The sequence below is a fragment of the Hyperolius riggenbachi genome, chromosome 3 (genome assembly GCF_040937935.1).
Source record: "Hyperolius riggenbachi isolate aHypRig1 chromosome 3, aHypRig1.pri, whole genome shotgun sequence".
Taxonomy (NCBI): domain Eukaryota; kingdom Metazoa; phylum Chordata; class Amphibia; order Anura; family Hyperoliidae; genus Hyperolius; species Hyperolius riggenbachi.
The window spans coordinates 107727762-107749152 of NC_090648.1; the positions used below are offsets into that span (position 1 = coordinate 107727762).

Genomic DNA, 21391 nt, shown 5'->3' on the forward strand with positions numbered 1-21391 from the left:
TCCTTCATAAGAGCTACCGGTATCTTTGACCAGTCGGGGCTTGCTGTGCATGTGTGGCCTGGCTGCGCCCTGCCGCCGGGAGCTTTCTGCGGCGGTGCATTACTACTGCGCAGGCACAGAACTTTCCTTGCCGCGGGAACAAGACGGAGGAGCATGCGGTGCGGCCGCACTGTGCAACAAGCCCCAAGTTACTGGGAGCCCTTATGGAAGATCCAGGAGGAGGAGGACGGCGCTGTGGGAGCCATCAGGCTGAAGGAAGCCCCAGGTATGTATGAATTTTTTGTTTCATCTCAGGTACACGTTAAAGCAGTTTCTTTGTTAACTCCCCTGATTACTGGGGATATAGACCTGGTTATGCGGTGTACTCTACAGAGCTGTGTCAGTGCTATATATAAACATATCGTAATACTGTACTACTGTGTGTGTATCATTTAATAGTGGTGGTAAAATAAAGACTCCGCTTACACAGCTGCCAATAGGATCGTGTTTAAGAAAACATCAAACAGTAACAGAGTCATCAAACAAACAGAAAGTGCCAACACTGCAACTTTTTTTTGTAACTTAGCTATTCATCTCAGAAGTTTCCACTGCTTTAAGGCATCTGGGATGTTAGCAGAGAATGTCCTTGTTTCTGACACAAGGATTTATTGGATAATGACCCTATCTGGCGAATCATGTACACAGATAGCTTGAAATAGATTTAAACAGCTGTTTGGTCTAAACAAGCTGATATTTGCATCTGGAAAGTAAAGAACAGTGGCGTGTCAACGTGTAAAGCTGGGGGTCTGCCTGCTGTTCTGGGGGTGGGCCAGTCAGTGGTATTCACACCCATGGGAAGAATTAATCATATATATGTGCCACAGTCCACCACCATTAGACCCCTCAGGGTAATCAGCAGGCATCCAAATCTGGAGGATCTTCTGTAAATGTAATCCTTATTAGTCTTCCTATAAAAATACAAAGTCTCACATCATAGGTCCCATTAACAGTTACAGTGTATACAACCATCCAGTGCAAGGCAACATTTCAGGAATTAAAGGACAACTAAAGCAAGATTATCTGGAGGGTTCCATATTTATTTCCTTTCAAGCAATACCAGTTGCCTGGCTAGCCTGCGGATACTCTGCCTCTAATACTTTTAGCCATAGACCCTGAACAAGCATGCAGCAGATCAGGTGCGTCGGACATTTTTGTCAGAACAACAAGATTAGCTGCATGCTTGTTTGTGGTGTGATTCAGCCACTGCTGTAGCCAAATAGATCAGCAGGGCTGCCAGGCAACTGGTATTATTTAACAGGAAACAAATATAGCAGCCTCCATATTCTTCTCACTTCAGTTGTCCTTTAAGTCTTCTGTGCTAGAATCTAGTCAGATGCTGCAGGCTGAAGTGACTGGTCAGAAGGTTTTGTGGCAGATTTCCGATTGGGTAATTAGAATTTGATAATGTCACAGAGAACGGCAGCATGGTGAGGTCAGGTAGCTCGAGGAAACTAATTCCAGAATCTTGCACTGATATATATGCCAAGACGGTTGATTATACAGTATACTTATTATAACAGGAAATGATAACGTGAGGTTTTGTATATTTTTTATAAGATGATCAATAATGGATCATTTCATAGCAGAGGAAAATGTGTTTCATATTAAAGGGAACCTCAACAGAGGGATATGAATGTTTCCTTTTAAACAATACCAGTTGCTCGTCAGTCCTGCTGATCTCTGTGGCTGCAGCAGTGTCTGAATCGCACACCTGAAACAAGCATGCAGCTAATCCAGTCTGACTTCAGTCAGTGCACCTGATCTGCATGCTTGTTCAGGGGCTGTGGCTGAAAGTATTAGAGACACAGGATCAGCACTGGAGTCAGGCAACTGGTATTATTTTAAAAGGAAAAGTTCATATTCTTCTCAGTTCAGGTTCCCTTTAAAGAGCACCCCAAGTACACTGTCAAATTGATGAAACAGATGGACTGTTTGCCACGTATACCTGTTCTGCACCTCTCTGTATGCAGAGGATAAAAGGTAAACAATACTGCTATGAAATCTAAACCATCACAGTCTCTTCCACTGGTCCAACACTGCTCATGTGCCACCCACACCAGTAATGTCTCAGTTATCCACAGATTGCTCCGCCTCTGGCTTCTGCTGCCCCAGCGCTCTGTTCACCATTCTCTTCATCACAGAAGCATCTGTCGGAGGTCTCTCCTTGAAGGGCTGCAAGGATGCTGCAAAGGAAAAATATTACAGTTATGTCACACAAGGCAACCGGGACACACTGCATGCAGCATTCATAATAGGTCAAATGGCAAATGAGTACTTCAAGCTATATTGTCAAATACAACAAAGTGGTTATCTTTCATTCTGCAGCTAGTAGGAAAATGGTGCCTATACTGCTTCAGAAGGTGAGCCGGCAAAACAGCCTCTGGCTGGAGTGAGGACAGAGCCAGTTGAGGTGCAAGAACTCATTTAGAATGAAAAGAAAGGCGAGCAGGAGGCAGGCCCGGATTTACATCACAAGAGCCTATAGGCACAGGGGGCACCCTAGACTTTGCCTCACCACAAGTGTGCTGGCTGTCCCAGCTGTCACTTCTCCCTTATTTATCTTGCTCATCATAGCTACAGGTGCCCCTTAGCATTAGTTAGTCAGAGGTACCCTCAATATTAACCACTCTGCGCCCACAGCCGCAGAGTGGCTCCCCCAGGACCACCTAACTCCGATTGCCCTCAAGTCCTGGGGCAGAGATTAGCGAGGGATAACCTGCCACCCACGATTGGAGCTGGCAGGCTGTAAATGGGAAAAAAAGCGTCCGAAGTTACTTGTACAGCGCTGCGATCTAGTGCAGCTCTGTATGGGGAACAGCTCTGTCACTGAGCTGTCCCCAGGAGAGGCTGCAAATCTGATCCTTCTCATAGGCTGATGCCTATGAGAGGCGATCCTACTTCTGGATCTTGGAGGTAGGAAAATGAATTTAAAAAAAAAATGTAATTAATTTTTTATTATAAATTCATAAATAAATAAAAAAAACTACAACATCGCAGCAGCAATCAGATGCCACCAACAGAAAGCTATGTTGGTGGGAAAAAAAGGAGGCAGGTTTAGTTTGCGTGGTAAGTTGTATGGCCATGTAATAATCTGTTAAAGTGAACCTAAAGCCAGTTAAAAAAAAAAAAAAAAGAGATTAACTCACCTGGGGCTTCCCTTAGCCCCCTCGCAGCTCCGCTCGGATGCCTCTGGACCTCCTGGCCGCAATAGCAGCATAGGGGGCGATATACAGGCTGGGAACGCGAACAATCACTCGCGTTCCCATGCCTGTCGGCGAAACCGGAAGTCGTCGCCGGCGGGTCCAGAGGCATCGGAGCGGAGCTGCGAGGGCACCGATCGGCTGCAGGGGGCTGAGAGAAGCCCCAGGTGAGTTAATCTCATTTTTTTTAACTGGCTTTAGGTTCACTTTAAAGCTGCAGTGTGCTGAATTGTAAAAAATGGCCTGGTCACTAGTGGTCCTCAAGCAGTTAAAGTGAACCGAGCATCATTTTTAACACCCAGGGCAGCTCTATAGCAAATTAAAAATGCATTCTAAAAATGTGGTTTATTATTTTAAAAAAACTTTCAATTAACCTCACTTTTTTACATCTAAGGGTTAAAATAGCCACTTTGTCCGTCTGTAAAGGACCTGAGGTCGGTCGCTGAGCAGGAGATTGTGGAAGACAGATAAGAAATCACCTCATTAGACTTAACTGACCACAAACAAACCCCCATTGTACTTCAAGCAGAAAACATCAGTTACAGTTGAAGAATTTCACACCTAGCCTGGACAATGCTAGTTGTAAAACAGCAGGGGTTGAGCTTCTGAACAATGGCAGCCCTTGCAGCTATTTGAAGCCAGGAGCTGCTTAGTTCACTTTAAGTAGCTAGAGGTGCCCCCGACTGAAGGGAGATCGTCAGTGGAATGCCGAGAGATGGGTGAGTAACCTCATTTTACGATCTGCTTTGTAAATCTGCATAGGGAAGGAGGGAGGGAGGCACTAGTGGAGGGGAGTGAGACACTTTTACATAATCAGACGCCTATAGGCACGTGCCTACAGTGCCTTACGGTAAATCCGGCCCTGGCAGGAGGGTAAAAGGACGGGATCTGGTGGGGTAGAAGGACACAGTTGAGGAAGGGCAGCACACACTGAGGATAGTAGGATAGGTGAGCAAGGGGATAAGCAGCTGGGTGGGTGGAGGAAGGGATAAGAGCTGGTGGCTAGAGGAGGGGATAAGAGCTGGTGGATAGATGAGGGGATAAGCGCCGGGTGGGCAGAGAAGGGAATAAGCACTGGGTGGGTACAGGAGGTAATAGACGATGGTTGGGGTGGGCAGAGGAGGGAATAAGCACTGGGTGGGCAGGAGGTGGTAATAGACACTGGTTGGGGTGGGTAGAGGAGGGAATAAGCACTGGGTGGGCAGGAGGTGGTAATAGACACTGGTTGGGGTGGGTAGAGGAGGGAATAAGCACTAGCTGGCTGGGTAGACAGAGGACGGTATAACAGCTGCACCGCTTGGTAGGCACAGGAGGGGTTACGTGCTGAGAAAATATTCCCACCGCGCACAGCTGCACCCCTCCCAGATATGCATATCACCATCATCCGCCCTACCTCCCAAGCCTGCTGCCTGGGTGTTACCCTGGACTCTGCACTTTCCTTTGCACCCCCCATATAAAGGATTGCCTGATCCTGCAACTTCCGCCTCCATAACATCACTAAGATCCGCTCCTACCTGTCCCCTGACACCAAACTCCTCATCCATGCCCTTGTCATCTCCCTCCTAGACTATTGCAAATGCTTTTTGTCGTGCCTCCCCTCTAACCGTGGCAGCCAGACTGATAAACTCTTCTCATTGAACTCCCCTCTGTAAAGCCCTCCACTGGCTCCCCATCCGCTTCAGGATCAACTTCAAAATTATGCGCTTGGCCTACAAATCGGAACACAGGACCTGCCCGACCTACATTTCTGATCTTGTCCACAGGCACATACCGGCCCGACCCTCCGAACCTCCAATAACCTGCGCCTGGTCACACGGCGCATATATCTCATTCCCATGCACGATTGCAAGACTTCACTAGAGCTGCCCCCAACTCGCTTCCAGCAGCTATCAGATTCGCCCCCACCTTTAACCTCCTGAGCGGTATGGACGAGCTCAGCTCGTCCATCACCGCCGGAGGCTGCCGCTCAGGCCCTGCTGGGCCGATTTTCTTCAAATAAAAAGCAGCACACGCAGCCGGCACTTTGCCAGCCGCGTGTGCTGCCTGATCGCCGCCGCTCTGCGGCGATCCGCCGTGAGCAGCGGCGAAAGAGGGTCCCCCCAGCCGCCCCAGCCCTGCGCAGCCGGACCAATCAGTTCCGGCCAGCGCTAAGGGCTGGATCGGAGGCGGCTGACGTCAGGACGTCGGCTGACGTCCATGACGTCACTCCGCTCGTCGCCATGGCGACCAGGAAAGCCAAACAAGGAAGGCTGCTCATTGCGGCCTTCCTTGTTTATTCTGGGCGCCGGAGGCGATCGGAAGAACGCCTCCGGAGCGCCCTCTAGTGGGCTTTCATGCAGCCAACTTTCAGTTGGCTGCATGAAATAGTTTTTTTTTTAATTAAAAAAAACCCCTCCCGCAGCCTCCCTGGCGATCTCAATAGAACGCCGGGGAGGTTAATACCTTCAAATGAGCCCTCAATACTCGCCTTTTCATGCTCGCATACCCCACCACATCAGCACCATAATACTGTATGTTCTGCTGGGCACCCTCTCAACAGGTGCACTTATTGTCTCTACCCCCACCCTTTAGATTGTAAGCCTCTGGCAGAGCCCTCCCCCTAGAGTTTCCAGCTTGATTATATAATCTTACTGTCTGTCACCCCTCTTGTGGACTAGAACCGTCTTTTGACCAAAGACACTGAACAGCTGTTATCAAATCATTGGATCATCTTGTTTTGTTGTGAGCTCCATGTATGTCCTACCTTGTATGTTAACCCATTTATCTATTGTTCAGCTCTGCGTAATATGTTGGCGCTTTATAAATGCAATAAATAATAAGGTGGCCTACCAGTACATTTGTGGGGTTTCAGGAAACTCAGACAGGAAGACAGCACAAATAAAACTCCGCTCTGACACAGATGTGAACCTGGGACTATAGTGTTGTAAAGCAAGGGTACCAACTAGAATGGAGAAGCATGTGATCAGTTCGATCAGCTGATAACTTTGTAAGGTTCTGATTTGCTGTGATGACTTCCTGGTTTAATGCATGATCATGACCAGCAAATCAGAGCCTTACAAATCTATCAGCTGATCACATGCTTCTCAGTGAATTCTCCTACAGCCATCCCTATTGCTAACCAGCAGCTAATGAACACATTTTGCGTATAGTGTCAGTGTCAACCACTATCCCAGTACTGTATGACATCTCTAGGTGGCAGCGTTACTATCATGTACCATACAGTACATGTACCCCCACTGCCAATCGAATCATATCACTGACTCCATTTATTGTCGTATATTATTCATTCAGCACATCAAACAAGTCAAAGAGGGATGCCATTTACGGGAGGGCCATATTGAAACATTATGAACGAGAAAAGTAACATATGTCCTCAAACTTTTATGTAGAATAGAAGCACATGGTCATACATCTCCAATGCCTTAAAGTGGCTGCTCTGTGGATCGTTTGAACTGAACGTGGTACTGACTACAGCCTATATTACAGTCAGTATACTGGAAAAACAACTATATATAACAGGGGGCTGCACTCTCCAGTAAGTGCCACATACACAACACATATGTTGTGAATTTACGCTGTTTATCTGCAGCAGTATACCGTCATATGGAAGGCGTGTGATCGCTCACATATTCCACCACCACTGCAGCACAGCTCTTCTGATCTATGGCTCTCTGAAGTATATGGGAACACTATGCTAGTCAAAGTAGGACAGAAATGTATTATTGATTTATAAAGCGTCAACATATTCCGTGTGCTGTACAGAGTAAGAAAAACAATATGGGGTATATAATAGTTATTGGTAAACACCAAATATACAATAGACACTGGTACAATATACAAGATTGGTAGACATACTAATTACAGTGACAAATGTAACATGATGAATGGAATATATAACAAATTCCAAGACACAAAATAAATACCGTATTTTTCGGACTATAAGACGCACCTAGATTTAGAGGGCAAAAAGCAGGAAAAAAAAACAAACAAAAAAAAAACTAAATCTCGGTGCCTCCATGGTCCAGGAGTCTCCTATAGACCTTTAACCTCCCCCTAAGATGTTTCTATCTAAGTTATATTGCCCAGCTACACTAACCACTTCTGCCCCACCAACTACACTAACAACTGATACCTCACCCCCAGCTACACTATACTTCACTAACCACTGATGTATCCCCCCCACCCAGCTACGCTATACTTCACTAACCACTGATGTATACCCCCACCCAGCTACACTATACTTCACTAACCACTGATGTATCTCCCCGCCCAGCTACACTATACTTCACTAACCACTGATGTATACCCCCACCCAGCTACACTATACTACACTTCACTACACAAAGCCGTATCACCTCCCCCCCCCCCCCCCCGCCCCCAACCTAGCTACACTAATTAACCATTACTATTAAACTAAAAGCTCACCCATAATGAGGAGGTTTGTGGCAGCAGAGTTATCCGGAGATGTTCCAGCATAGCAGCAGCTGCTGCAATCTGTATGCCGGTGTCCGTCTTGTCCCCCGAACGGTGGGAGTGGGATCAGCTGTAAGATTTCCTGGGTGGCATAGCAGCAGCCGCTGCAATCATCTGCAATGCCTGTGTGTATCTGCAGCTTGTCCCCCGAGCAGCTCCAGCAGCAGCGTAATCCGAGATAACTCCCCGGGTGGCATGGCTGTAGGTGCTAATAAGATTGTTTATGCATGCGCCACATCTGCCCCGCATCAGCCGCCCGTCATTGGGATATCTTCAGCCACGTTACTATCGGCGTCCGGCAGAGACCTCTGAACTGCTTTCTTATTGATGCCCTCTGATGACCTGCGTCGCACGTGCGCCGGGGTCATGCGGCGAGCCAATAAGGAAGCAGTTCAGAGGTCTCTGCCGGACGCTGATAGTAACGTGGCTGAAGATGTCCTGATGACGCACGGCTGATGCGGGGCAGAAGAGGCGCATGCATAAACAATCTCATTAGCACCTAGAGCCATGCCACCCGGGGGAGTTCTCTCTGATTACGCTGCTGCTGAAGCTGCTGGGGCAGAAGAGGCGCATGCATAAACAATCTTATTAGCACCTACAGCCATGCCACCCGGGGGAGTTCTCTCGGATTACGCTGCTGCTGAAGCTGCTCGGGCAGAAGAGGCGCATGCATAAACAATCTTATTAGCACCTAGAGCCATGCCACCCGGGGAGTTATCTCGGATTACGCTGCTGCTGGAGCTGCTCGGGGGACAAGCCGCAGATACACATAGGCATTGCAGATGATTGCAGCGGCTGCTGCTATGCACCTACAGCCATGCCACCCGGGGGAGTTCTCTCGGATTACGCTGCTGCTGGAGCTGCTCGGGGGACAAGCCGCAGATACACATAGGCATTGCAGATGATTGCAGCGGCTGCTGCTATGCCACCCAGGGAGATGTAAAGCTGATCCCACTGCCGCCGCTTTGGGCGACAAGGCGATGGACACCGGCATACAGATTGCAGCAGCTGCTGCTATGCTGGAACACCTCCGGATAACTCTGCTGCTGCTGACACAGTGCCCGCCCGGACAGGTAAATTGTTACATTTGGACTATAAGACGCAGTAACTTCCCCCCCCCCCACACTTTTGGGGGAGAAAAAGTGCGTCTTATAGTCCGGTACATTCCAAGACACAGAAGGGTGAGGGAGTCCTGCCCTCGTGGGCTTACAATCTGAAGGAATAAGGGGGACAAGAGGAGGGGTAGTATACAATAATCATACCTAGACGCAGTGTGTTTTTAGGTTATCCAGTAAGGAGTACAACTTGCCCAGAGGTTGAAGGGGGAATGGCCTAAGTTAGAATGTATGCTTGTAGGAAAAAGTTAGTTTTGAGGAAGAACTTAAAGATTTAAAATACCCCTGAACCGGGTTTTGCACAAGACTTTTCATACTGTATTATTTGTGGTGCTGTGACATATGTCACAGCACCATATTCCCCCTAAAGGACCTCCTGTGGCCCCCGCTCTGCTCAGCTGTTGATGATGGGCAAGGAGGAAGTGGAAGTTCTTCCTCGTGTCTTCCCGTCCTCAGTTCCGTTCCTCCACTCGTAGCTTATAGTTCCTGATATTCCCGATCCTAATGGCAGCATTAAAAATGTTTCCATTAACATGAATGGGTGAAATCTAATTGGCTGCGGTTGTGGTGTGCAGGGGGGCATGCGACCCCCAGAACATATTTTCCCAGGTTATAAGGGATTTAATTTCCAAGTGATTGCGTTGCACACACACGTCCGATTCTATATACTGTATTTTTTGGACTATAAGACTCACTTTTACGACCCCAAAAGTGTGTGGGGAGGGGGGAGGAAGGAAAGTCAGTATCAAAGTCCAAATGCAGGGAGTCCCTGACTTATGAATGCCTGCCAATACAAACCTCTAATCCGCCGCAATGTCGGGGCCTCGCTGTACTGTGCCCATGCAGAGGAGGACACAGGGGGACAAATGGAGGACACAAAGGGGCATAGAAGAGGTACCTGAGGTACAAAAAGGGCATGAGGTACAAAGGGGGCATAATCCACAAGATGCCCCTTCACCATGGACGCATCAGGATTAGTATATATTTTTCCCCTGCTTTTTCTCCTCTAAGCCTAGGTGCGTCTTATGGTCAAGACGGTCTTATAGTCCGAAAAATATGGGTATATAGATTTTTAGATTATATTGTGCTTTAAAAAACACATTGAAAACAACCAAAAACCATTTATGCTATATGTCCAAATCCAGAGTTGTCTGAAAGTAAACAATTTATGCACATTTCCCTATGTATAATACAGGACTTAAATCACAAACAAACTATACTTACAAACTCCAAGAACGTAAGCTGTGTGTAAGTAGGGTAACACCTGGCTTGTCACTACAGTGCCTCTTTAGGCCATCAGCCTAGGCCTGCACCAATGGCTGCTCCCTGATGTTTACAGGTACCTTAAAAGATTACTACATTACGAAATTCAGAAAACACCATCAAGATCATCTACCTATATTATAGATGAGACTTCAGCAGTATAATTTTCCAGAATAGAAAATGTAAGGCCTGTTCTGATTGGCTGCTGTAAATACCAGACCTAGCTTTCATTTGTTCTAACAGCAACAGCCCATGCAAGACCATAAGATTGAGCCTCACCTGTCCTATCATGTGCTCGTATTTTGGACTGACGGGTTCCTTGAGATAAAGGACGGAACTTCATATCCGGGTGAGTCTTGCGGGAGGCGGCATATGCTGCAATAGACACACAGGTCATACAGGAATGGCAATAAAGAGTACATAAAAGCTCAAAAAACACACATGCAATCCCCAATTACAGACTTGCACCATATGTGTCCATTTGGGGTAGCTAGTAAATCAACGTTGCTTACCTTGTCCTCAGAGATCCCCTAACATATGTGTGCCACATCTCCCCACTGATTAGTGCTAGAGCTAGCATAACAGGCTGCAACTCACAGAGCGCAAGCAGACACTGCAAGGTTAGCTTACCACTCCTACACTAACATGAAAGGAAACCGGACGCAAGAGAAATGCACTCTTCACTGTCACTTGCCTGACTGTGGTGGTGATCGTCAGGAGTCAGTAACTAGGAACAAGCATCCAGAACAGACGTCCGCCGCCACTGGCTGCATCTTGTAGGTTTAGCACTGAGAGACTACCGATACCAAAAGGTCAGCATTACAACCAGGAAATTGGCATTGTTAAAAACGGCAGTATGGAAGCCTCCAAGCATCAGGTTTTCTTTCACCCAGTAAAGAGAGTAGTCATGTTAACCACTTGCCAACCACCCACAGCCGATGGGCAGCGACAAAGTGGACGCCGAAAGGACCGCAATACGCCGAATGGCGGCGGCTCCTTTCGGCTCGTAGGGGCAGCGACCGTGTCACTGGTGACGTGCGCTGCCCCTGGCAACAGGCTCCGCCCACCCGCGACTTCATCCCGCCGGCCGGTAGTAAGCGATGGCGGGATGTAAAAGCTTGATCGCTGCATACAAAGTGTATAATACACTTTGTAATGTATACAAAGTATTATACAGGCTGCTTCCTGCCCTGGTGGTCCCAGTGATCGAGGGACCACCAGGGCAGGCTGCAGCCACCCTAAGTCGCACCCAAACACACTGCTCTGCCCCCCCCCCTGCCCTCTGATCGACCAAAGCACACCTCAGACCCCCCCCCCCCCCTGCCCACCCCCCAGACCCCTGTTTGCACCCAATTACCCCCCTAATCACCCATCAATCACTCCCTGTCACTATCTGTCAGCGCTATTTTTTTTTATAAGGTCCTAATCTGCTCTCTGGGGTCTCCTGATCACCCCCCCCCCCACACCCTCAGATCCTCCCCAGACCCTCCCCCCCGTGTACTGTTTACATCTAACCTCTCCACTAATCACCTGTCAATCACCCCCCGTCACTAACACTGCCCCCTGGGGGCTACTGATCACCCCCCCCCCACACCCTCAGATCCTCCCCAGACCCCCCCCCCCCCCCCCGTGTACTGTTTACATCTATTCTTCCCACTAATAACCTGTCAATCACCCCGTCACTAACACTGCCCCCTGGGGGCTACTGATCACCCCCCCAGACCCCCCCCCCCCGTACTGTATACATCTATCCTCCCCTGTAATCACCCGTCAACGTCAATCACCCCCTGTCACTGCCACCAATCAGATCAGATCCTAACCTGCCTCTTATGGGCATCTGATCACCCACACCATCAGATCGCCCGCAGACCCACCCTCAGATCACCTCCAAAGTGCATTGTTTACATCTGTTCTGCCATCTAATCACCCACTGATCACACATCAATCACTCCGTCACCACTACCAATCAGATCAGACCCCTATCTGCCCCTAGGGCACCCAATCACCCGCCCACACCCTCAGAACGCCTTCAGACCCCAGCCCTGATCACCTCGCCAGTGCACTGCTTGCATCTATTCCCCCCTCTAATCACACCTTGAGACACCCAATCAATCACCTCCTGTCACTACCTGTCACCCCCTAGCACACCTACCCATCAGATCAGGCCCTAATTTGTCCGGTGTGGGCTCCTGATCACTCGGCCAAACCCTCAGATCCCCCTCAGACCCCCTTCCGATCACCTCCCCAGTGCATTGATTGCATCTATTTTCCCCTCTAATCACCCCCTGAGACACCCATCAATCACCTCCTGTCACCCCCCTAGCACTCCTATCCATCAGATCAGGCCCAATACAACCTGTCATCTAAGAGGCCACACTGCTTATGACCGGTTCCACAAAATTCGCCCCCTCATAGACCACCTGTCATCAAAATTTGCAGATGCTTATACCCCTGAACAGTCATTTTGAGGCATTTGGTTTCCAGACTACTCCTCACGGTTTTGGGCCCTAAAATGCCAGGGCAGTATAGGAACCCCACAAGTGACCCCATTTTAGAAAAAAAGACACCCCAAGGTATTCCGTTAGGTGTATGACGAGTTTATAGAAGATTTTATTTTTTGTCAAAACTTAGCGGAAATTGATTTTTATTGTTTTTTTTACAAAGTGTCATTTTCCACTAACTTGTGACAAAAAAAATTCTATGAACTCACTATACACCTAACGGAATACCTTGGGGTGTCTTCTTTTTAAAATGGGGTCACTTATGGGGTTCCTATACTGCCCTGGCATTTTAGGGGCCCTAAACCGTGGGAAGTCTAGAAACCAAATGCCTCAAAATGACCCGTGAATAGGACGTTGGGCCCCTTAGCGCACCTAGGCTGCAAAAAAGTGTCACACGTGGTATCGCCGTACTCAGGAGAAATAGTATATTGTGTTTTGTGGTGTATTTTTACACTTACCCATGCTGGGTGGGAGAAATATCAACAAGTGACCCCATTTTAGAAAGAAGACACCCCAAGGTATTCCGTTAGGAGTATGGTAAGCTCATAGAAGATTTTAATTTTTGTCACAAGTTAGTGGAAAATGACACTTTGTGGGAAAAAAAAAAACAAAAACAATTTCCGCTAACTTGTGACAAAAAAATAAAATCTTCTATGAACTCACCATACTACTAACTGAATACCTTGGGGTGTCTTATTTCTAAAATGGGGTCACTTGTGGGGTCCCTATACTGCCCTGGCATTTTAGGGGCCCTAAACCGTGAGTAGTCTAGAAACCAAATTTCTCAAAATGACCTGTGAAATCCTAAGGCCCCGTTCACACTGCACGCGTTTCCAGCCGCGTTTTGGAAACGCGTGCAGGTGGCCGACACGCACGACAGACAGTGCATAGAGTGCACTGTCTGATCACACTGCATGCGTTCCCGGAACTGTGCGGTCCGGGAACGCATGCTGCACGCATTTTTTGCCAAAACGCGTGGCTGTCCCATTCACTTTTCAGTGATGGGATCAGCCACGCAACGCATACAAACGCGGATGGCGTGCGTTCGTACGCGTTGCGTTCCGCATGCGTGCCCGTCCGCGTTTGTAATGTGAACGGGGCCTTAAGGTACTCATAGGACGTTGGGCCCCTTAGCGCAGTTAGGGTGCAAAAAAGTGCCACACATGTGGTATCGCCGTACTCAGGAGAAGTAGTATAATGTGTTTTGTGGTGTATTTTCACACATACCCATGCTGGGTGGGAGAAATATCTCTGTAAATAGACAATTGTGTGTAAAAAAATAAATAAATCAAAAAATGGTCATTTACAGAGATATTTCTCCCACCCAGCATGGGTATGTGTAAAAAATACACCACAAAGCACATTATACTACTTCTCCTGAGTACGGCGGTACCAAGTGTGGCACTTTTTTGCACCCTAACTGCGCTAAGGGGCCCAAAATCCAATGAGTACCTTTAGGATTTCACAGGTCATTTTGAGAAATTTGGTTTCAAGACTACTCCTCACGGTTTAGGGCCCCTAAAATGCCAGGGCAGTATAGGAACCCCACAAGTTACCCCATTTTAGAAAGAAGACCCTGCTGTTGAACTGATGTCTCTCTCAATAAGAGAAGGGTAATGAGCCCTAATAAGTTAATAATGTTAATGCATAAGTTTGCTTCCATTATTTGTATTGTGAGATGCATTAGTTCTAATGCACCTGTTCTACTGCAATGAGCACAGTTGTGCCTTTGAGAGGCTTATCAGCCCTATGCAATGTCAGGTGCATCTTGGTTAGATGCGTGGCCATTTTCATTTTCTTTTGTTTAAACATGACATCACATTCTCATGGCAGCCTATAGAAAGCTCCTAATATGATGGACAGCTCTCACACACCCACAGTGAGGTGTGTCTATTAAACACTTGTTAAGCTGGAGAGTTTTCTGTACGTAATATACCTGTAATTTATAGGTTGGATGGTGTCCACATGACATAGCTATTTAGAGCCATTTAGAGCTGCTGTACATTCTGTAACCAAGACTGAGCACTGTGCATTGTTTGTGGACATATGCAATAAAAATTTAATGGACTTGTAGTGTCTTTGGGCTGTGTATGCAGCTGTGTGAATGTCCAGCTGATACCAGCGTAAGTGTGGTCTCCTCACTAGATCGCTGGTGCCGAACGGTGATTCCCAAGAGCAACCACTTCATCAGATTTTATCAGTTTGTCGCTCCCTGAAGATCTTAGACTGATTTACGTGCATGCATGTTTTCCCTAGAGTGGTAGAACCAGGCAGGGCCGCATGTTTTCCCTAGAGTGGTAGAACCAGACAGGCCTCAGTGTGAATCCCAGGTTCCGGAGCATGAAATGTTTGCTGGTGTGAGTACAGTAGGGGCCTTTTAAACCACGCCGCTGGTGAAAGGGTCTTGTACAGAATGCTGTAGCATGCAAACCATTATGGGTGTGAATATCCTCTATTTAGTGCAACCGAAATGGCATTCAAGTTGTTAACATTACTAGAATCCTAGCTTGCTGTGAGTGTATGAGTGCAATGGGTTAATAGTGGTTTTTATAGTCATTTCATATTAAAGCTCCCGGGCCAAGCATAAAACTGCTCATTTCATGGCATAAGGAAGACCCATTTGCATGTTCTGTCTCAATACATTCCCCAATGACTGCAGGGCAACAGGTTTTACAATGCAATGTGTTCTGTAGTACATAGTGCTATTAAGGGCGTACGAGTGAAATCACCGCCGAGAGACTTGGGAGCAAGATACAGCCGATATATGGCTTACCCTGCTCCTGCACAAGTCTCAGTGGCGTTAATTACTATTTCCCCTCCAGGCCCACGTGGATGGTGGGGAATAATGTAATTCGGCTTCCAGCTATTGCTGGCGGACGAATTACAGTGTTTTAAAAGTAACTTCAGCTCCACCTTCTGACAGCGCCGAAGTTACTCACTGAGCGCCGCTATGGCTGTAATTCTTATTACGGTCTATGGTGGCGCCGGCTGCACCCAAATCTCCTGCGCTGGATTTGACGTGCTCATGTTGGGGATACGGGTAAAAACAATATGTTGGAATGTAGTATACAAAAGCTCAGGAGATTTCACAAAGAGAGGTTTGCTGTGACTTTCGTATGAAAATGCAAATAAAGCAGTTTCCCTGCTGAAACACACACTAAAGACATGCTGCTCTCATGCCACATCCCACAGTGCTGACATTACAGTGATGTCTTACCATCCTCAGGGCTGGAAAATATTCCCAGGGCGTGCGTATGATCAACCCACTGCAGCCGGAAGCCTCTGTCCCTGCAAACAAAATAAAGCTGGCTTAGAGCTGTTACCCCCTACATTTTCCCTCAACAAAATTTAGGCTGGATTCACAGTGGTCACTTGCATAATGCATACATAATACTGAGTGTATACTGCAGTGGAGACTGGACACAGACTTTAATACAAAGCCTGCATGCAACGAGTTAGAATAACGCAATCCGTTACTGTGAACAGGCCCATAGGATTGTATGGGCAGTGAGTTAACATGCAGAATTATTCTGCATTGCAACTGACCACTATGAACAGGGCCTTACAGTGAATGGAAGAAGAAGATTGTGTCATAAAATTCCTCAAGAGGTCTTACATATCATCATCCTGTAACTGCAGCTAATAACCCGCATCTCCCTGCACTTGTGTATAATGATTCTCTAAACTCATATTGGGAGGGGAGAGTAGATTGGTGTTTAAGAATAATGTCACTTCCAGTTGTTGTTAGGTAGCGGGTAGATCTGTCTAAAGGTGCCCATTAATGGTACAAGGGAAGGTAATTCTTGATTGTTCCCATAAAGTTGCAATTAGAGCACTTACTCTCTTCAGATACGACCAACAGATTTCTCTTTTCCAACTGATCATAGAATCGTTTAAGTCCTTCTTCTCTACATACCAGGGCTGTGGAGTCGAAGCAATTTTGGGTAGCAATTTTGGGTACCTGGAGTCGGAGTTGGTGGTTTTAAAAACTGACGAATTGGAGTCGACAGTCGGAGTCGGATGATTTTTGTACTGACTCCACAGCCCTGCTACATACTGCATGTTTTCTGTACAATGCAATCTTAAAAATCTGATCGAATCTGAGGGGAAAAAAAAAATGGTACCATTAATGGGCATCTTTACAAGCAGAGAAAACATCTCTAGCGTCGCTGCACCTGTTACAAATCACCCCTCAAAGTCAGTGACCAACAAAAGTCACTTGAGATGTCTGCATGCACTGGATGGCAGTCAGCTTGCAAGCATGTCACGACTGTCCAATCAGGCTGCAGATTCACTCTTACGACTGGAAGGATAAAGAGCTATATGGCAACCCTAGAAGCAATTGTGTCGAGAATGACAGCCACAGATAGCCAGGCTCACTGGTTGGTTATCTGAGACATTTTCTCAGATGCCAGGCAGGTTTTAGGTGGGTAGGTGCTGGGAGCACTACACACATATAAAATCATCTCCTATTCTGACAGTAAATACCCAACAGCCCTTGGAATGTTTGCACCATTTATGTTCAACTTAGGCTGCACAGGTGATCATTATATATGCAGCACTGAAAAAAGGTATTAAAATGTTCATTCTGCCTGATTGGAAGGTTCATGTGATAGCCTGCCATTTACTCTGGTCTTCTGATGCTCTTCACGGTCAAAGGGTGGATGTCACTTCACTATAAACTACATAGTAACACAACAACGGATAACGAGTGTGAACTTTTATGTGAACAACAGACAGAAGGCAAATCTCTTGGCAGCTGGATCAAATCAGAACACCGGATTTCTCGGAATACAAACAGCCCAAAGTGAGCCTTAGTATCATTTTATATCCCTTGTGGACTTTGGAACTCACATTTCTGAGCTTTTAAGTTCCACGTCTGCCTGCCTGACTTGGCCATTACAAGTAAATCTCATTCCTTCTGTTTGTAATAAACTTTTTTTACATTATGAATCATGCAGAAGGTATGAGATACCAAGTTTGGCGTTATAACAAATAGATGTTGCCACAAGAGAAGAAGCGGACTGACCCTTGAAGAGAATTCAGCTTGACAGAATTTACAAATAAATATCAAATAACTTATCAGATTTAGGTGAATTAAGTGAACACAGCTGCAGGACTGGTACAACACACTTAGGGCCCGTTTCCACTTGTGCAGTGCAAATTTGTAGCGGAAACCGCGAAAACGAATTCACATGCGGATGCTACTTTTAACACAAATTTTACCGCTAATTCGCGTACGTTTTTGCATATGTTAGTATTTATGCAAATTTGACCATGTCAGTGCCGGTGTGCTTTTACATTGATTTTATGCGAAAAACGTACGCGAATGCGCATGGAAAATTCGTATAGCGAAAACGTATGCAAATTTCCTATTAAATACATTGTATGCGAAATTCTGATGGCTCTGCCGTGCAGATTTTTCTTGCACACAAAATCGCACAGGATTTCTGACAAGTGGAAACAGGCCCATCCACTTGTATTGGTTATGCGAATCTGCATGCAGATCCGTGACAGTGGAAACGGGCCCTTAAGGTAGCCATACATCTAGCGATGATGGGCAGAATCCACAAAGAGACAAATCTCTCTCTGATGGAATCTGATTAGAGAGCAATCTATCGCAGGCCCATTCCCGATCAATTTCATGCTGAAATCAATCCAGAATCTGCCTTGACGTCGCATCCACCACCTCGCCAGCCAGCTGCTGTCCCCCATAAAGTCCAATGTGCCCCCCAGTGCATTATACATTACCTGTGCATGGGCGCAGCTGGCTCAGTCAATACACACGCCCCACGTGGTAGCTGGCGTACATGTGGGCACGTGTGATGTCACACACGAACCTGCGTTACTCCGGCAACCACATGGGGTGCGTTCCTTGGCGGAGGCCAGAGCCTTGAGTCGGCAGCGGCCATGAGTAGGCAATATTTAGTGCACCGGGGGGGGGGGGGGGGGGGGGGGGCACAGTGGAAATTAGGAAATATTGTTAACCTCCAGTGTTTTCAAATGAGCTTATTTGTCTTATCTGCCGTGGCAGTCATGTGACACAGAGGGGAGATCAAATTACAGCTTGTGATTACACACATGAGGGGGCATTAAACAGGCTAAACTCTCTAAATACATACAGGGTGCATTTCTCTAGGTTTTCCTTCTGTCCTGTGCAAGAGTTCTGGTCCAAAGGGATATGGAGGCTGCCATATTTATTTCCTTTTAAGCAATACCAGTTGCCTGGCTGTCCTGTTGCTTCTCTGCCTCTAATACTTTTAGGCATAAACCCAGAACAAGCATGCAGCAGATCAGGTGTTTAACATTATTGTCAGATCTGACAAGATTAGCTTGTTTCTGGTGTTATTCAGACACTACTGCAGCCAAATAGACCAGCAGGGCTGCCAGGCAACTGGTATTGTTTAAAAGGAAATAAAATATGGCAGCCTCCATATCCTTCTCACTTCAGTTGTACTTTAAGGTCCTCATTAACTGAACAATTAGTATGAACAATAATTTTGATCAGATAACTCTGCTTAAATCATACATAAAAGCCAGCAGTTGCTCAAAATAGATATACAAATGATCATATAGTCGATCGTAAAAGGGTCAGTTTATTGATTTCCCAGGCTTATTTTAATGATTGTGTCCGATTTTATCAATTAAAAATTGGACGATTTTTGGCTATACAATAATTTGCAATCCATTAATTCCAATTTACTAAATCAAAATTGTTCGTAAAAACCATACCGTTAATAGGCACCTTTAGGTACACTATAATTTATCCTGCAAACCTGCTCTGAAATGTTTTAAATTTGTCTGCTGTGTGGCAAAAACATTACTAACTTCACAATATGGTCCAGAGAGGGTGCCAAAACTTTGTAACAGTCACAGCATGAACCAGATAAAGGCTGCATACAGTTGTCTTTGCACATGTGCAGTACGGAGCCGCCCAAAGATGCGAGTGCTTCTAAAGAACCCCAAAGGCATATTCAACCAGTGACCGTACTGGAGTGGGGTGACCATAGAAGAACAGGAAGGTTCTACAGCATCCAGCACCTTCCCTTTCTGTAGGCAAGTACCTGCCTTTTTTTTTTTTTTTTTTTTTTAACCTTCCTGGCGGTAAGCCCGAACTGAGTTCGGGCTATGCCGCCGGAAGGCACCGCTCAGGCCCCGCTGGGCCGATTTGCATAATTTTTTTTTTGCTGCACGCAGCTAGCACTTTGCTAGCTGCGTGCAGTGCCCGATCGCCGCCGCTACCCGCCGATCCGCCGCCGCCCCCCCCCCCCCCCCAGACCCCGTGCGCTGCCTGGCCAATCAGTGCCAGGCAGCTCTATGGGGTGGATCGGAATCCCCTTTGACGTCACGACGTCGATGACGTCATCCCGCCCCGTCGCCATGGCGACGGGGGAAGCCCTCCGGGAGATCCCGTTCTTTGAACGGGATCTCCGGATCTCCGATCGCCGGCGGCGATCGGAGGGGCTGGGGGGATGCCGCTGAGCAGCGGCTATCATGTAGCGAGACTTTGTCTCGCTACATGAAAAAAAAAAAAAAATTTAAAAAAAAAAGATTTGCTGCCCCCTGGCGATTTTTTTGCAAACCGCCAGGAGGGTTAATGTTGCTTTAGTTTCACTTTAAATACAAGCTAGATCTGCAAATCACCAATGTTCTGCAGTGTCTTTCCAGTCAGGAGAACCTCCGTAGAACAGATTTATGGTCTCAGATTTTCACTATGAAATTTGTATTACAAAACATTCCTCATTAGCTCTTAACATTTTCAGTCATGTTGCATCCCTCCTCAATATGCAAATCATCTCTTTATGCCCCTGAAGTCAGGCTAAAACCCAGATTCACTAGTGTACAGCAAGCCTATAGCTTATACATTTACAGAGCCACATCAACCCAACATTGCAGACAGCCTGTTTCAGATTTTCTGCTCCTCATTAGTGCATGGCAGGGATTTATACGTCTTTATGGGACGGGCTTGGAGTAGTACAACAAAATGTATTTATGCATATTCAGGAGTGATGCATCATGGGAAACCAGTGTTTACTTAAAGCTAAATTACCGCACAAACGTTCCGTTTTAAAAAGGCAAATTTCAATGAGCGTTGCTTTTCAGCAGGAGGGCTTTTCAGTTTCATTCATTTTGAATACCTGAATTCCAGGAATGGTTCCATTAGTTCCTCAGTACTTAGTTTAGAGGAGAAGCCATACACCTCAATAATGTGGCCGAATCTCCCATGTTCCACTTGGATTTCAGCAAAGTGTGAGAAATCTCCCAGAAGAGGCTGGATGTGCACATCCTTCACACTGACATGAGCGCTGATCTGAGAGGAAGAAGAGAATGTTACCCGGAGCAAACAACAACCACCACCACATAAAACGTGCAACAATCTGCACTGTATACAAAACAGGGGCAAACAGGCTAAGCAACAGAAAATACCTATAGCATTAATTAATACAGCAAAAACCCCATTATCTGAGGGGGGGGGGGGGGGGGGAGTTATGGCAAAAAAATACTCAGTGCCCAGCGCCGTCTTCTAACCTTTCTGTAGCTCCTAGTGGCTTTCTGGAGTCCGTGCACAGCTCCCAGTGTGTCATATGACCAGACATGGGTCAGCTGACATGCTGGGAGCCGTACATGGAGGATTCCAGAAAGCCTCTAGGAGCTACAAGAAGGTTAGAAGATGGTGCTGTACACTGGGGGAGGGTTTGTGCTTTTTCGTCCGTTTGCTAAAAAAACCCAGCAAGCACATGTACTGGGGACCTTGCTGTAATTGCATTTTTCTTATTGCCACATTTATACAAAATGCAAA

At 46.8% G+C, this 21391-nt stretch overlaps 1 protein-coding gene across 2 annotated transcripts in view; it reads right to left on the reverse strand.

Annotated features, from left to right (window-relative positions):
* Nucleotides 1-461: 461 nt before the first annotated feature.
* LOC137562919 (uncharacterized) overlaps nt 462-21391 on the reverse strand; it is a 34319-nt gene continuing 13389 nt past the window's right edge. For both annotated transcript variants that reach the window (XM_068274735.1, XM_068274736.1), the window contains exons 6-9: nt 20730-20902; nt 15809-15879; nt 10370-10465; nt 462-2222 (exon numbers count right to left, since the gene is read on the reverse strand). In XM_068274735.1, coding sequence (XP_068130836.1) covers nt 2107-2222; nt 10370-10465; nt 15809-15879; nt 20730-20902 — 456 coding nt within the window. In that variant the 3' untranslated portion in view covers nt 462-2106. The remainder of the gene's footprint in view (nt 2223-10369; nt 10466-15808; nt 15880-20729; nt 20903-21391) is intronic.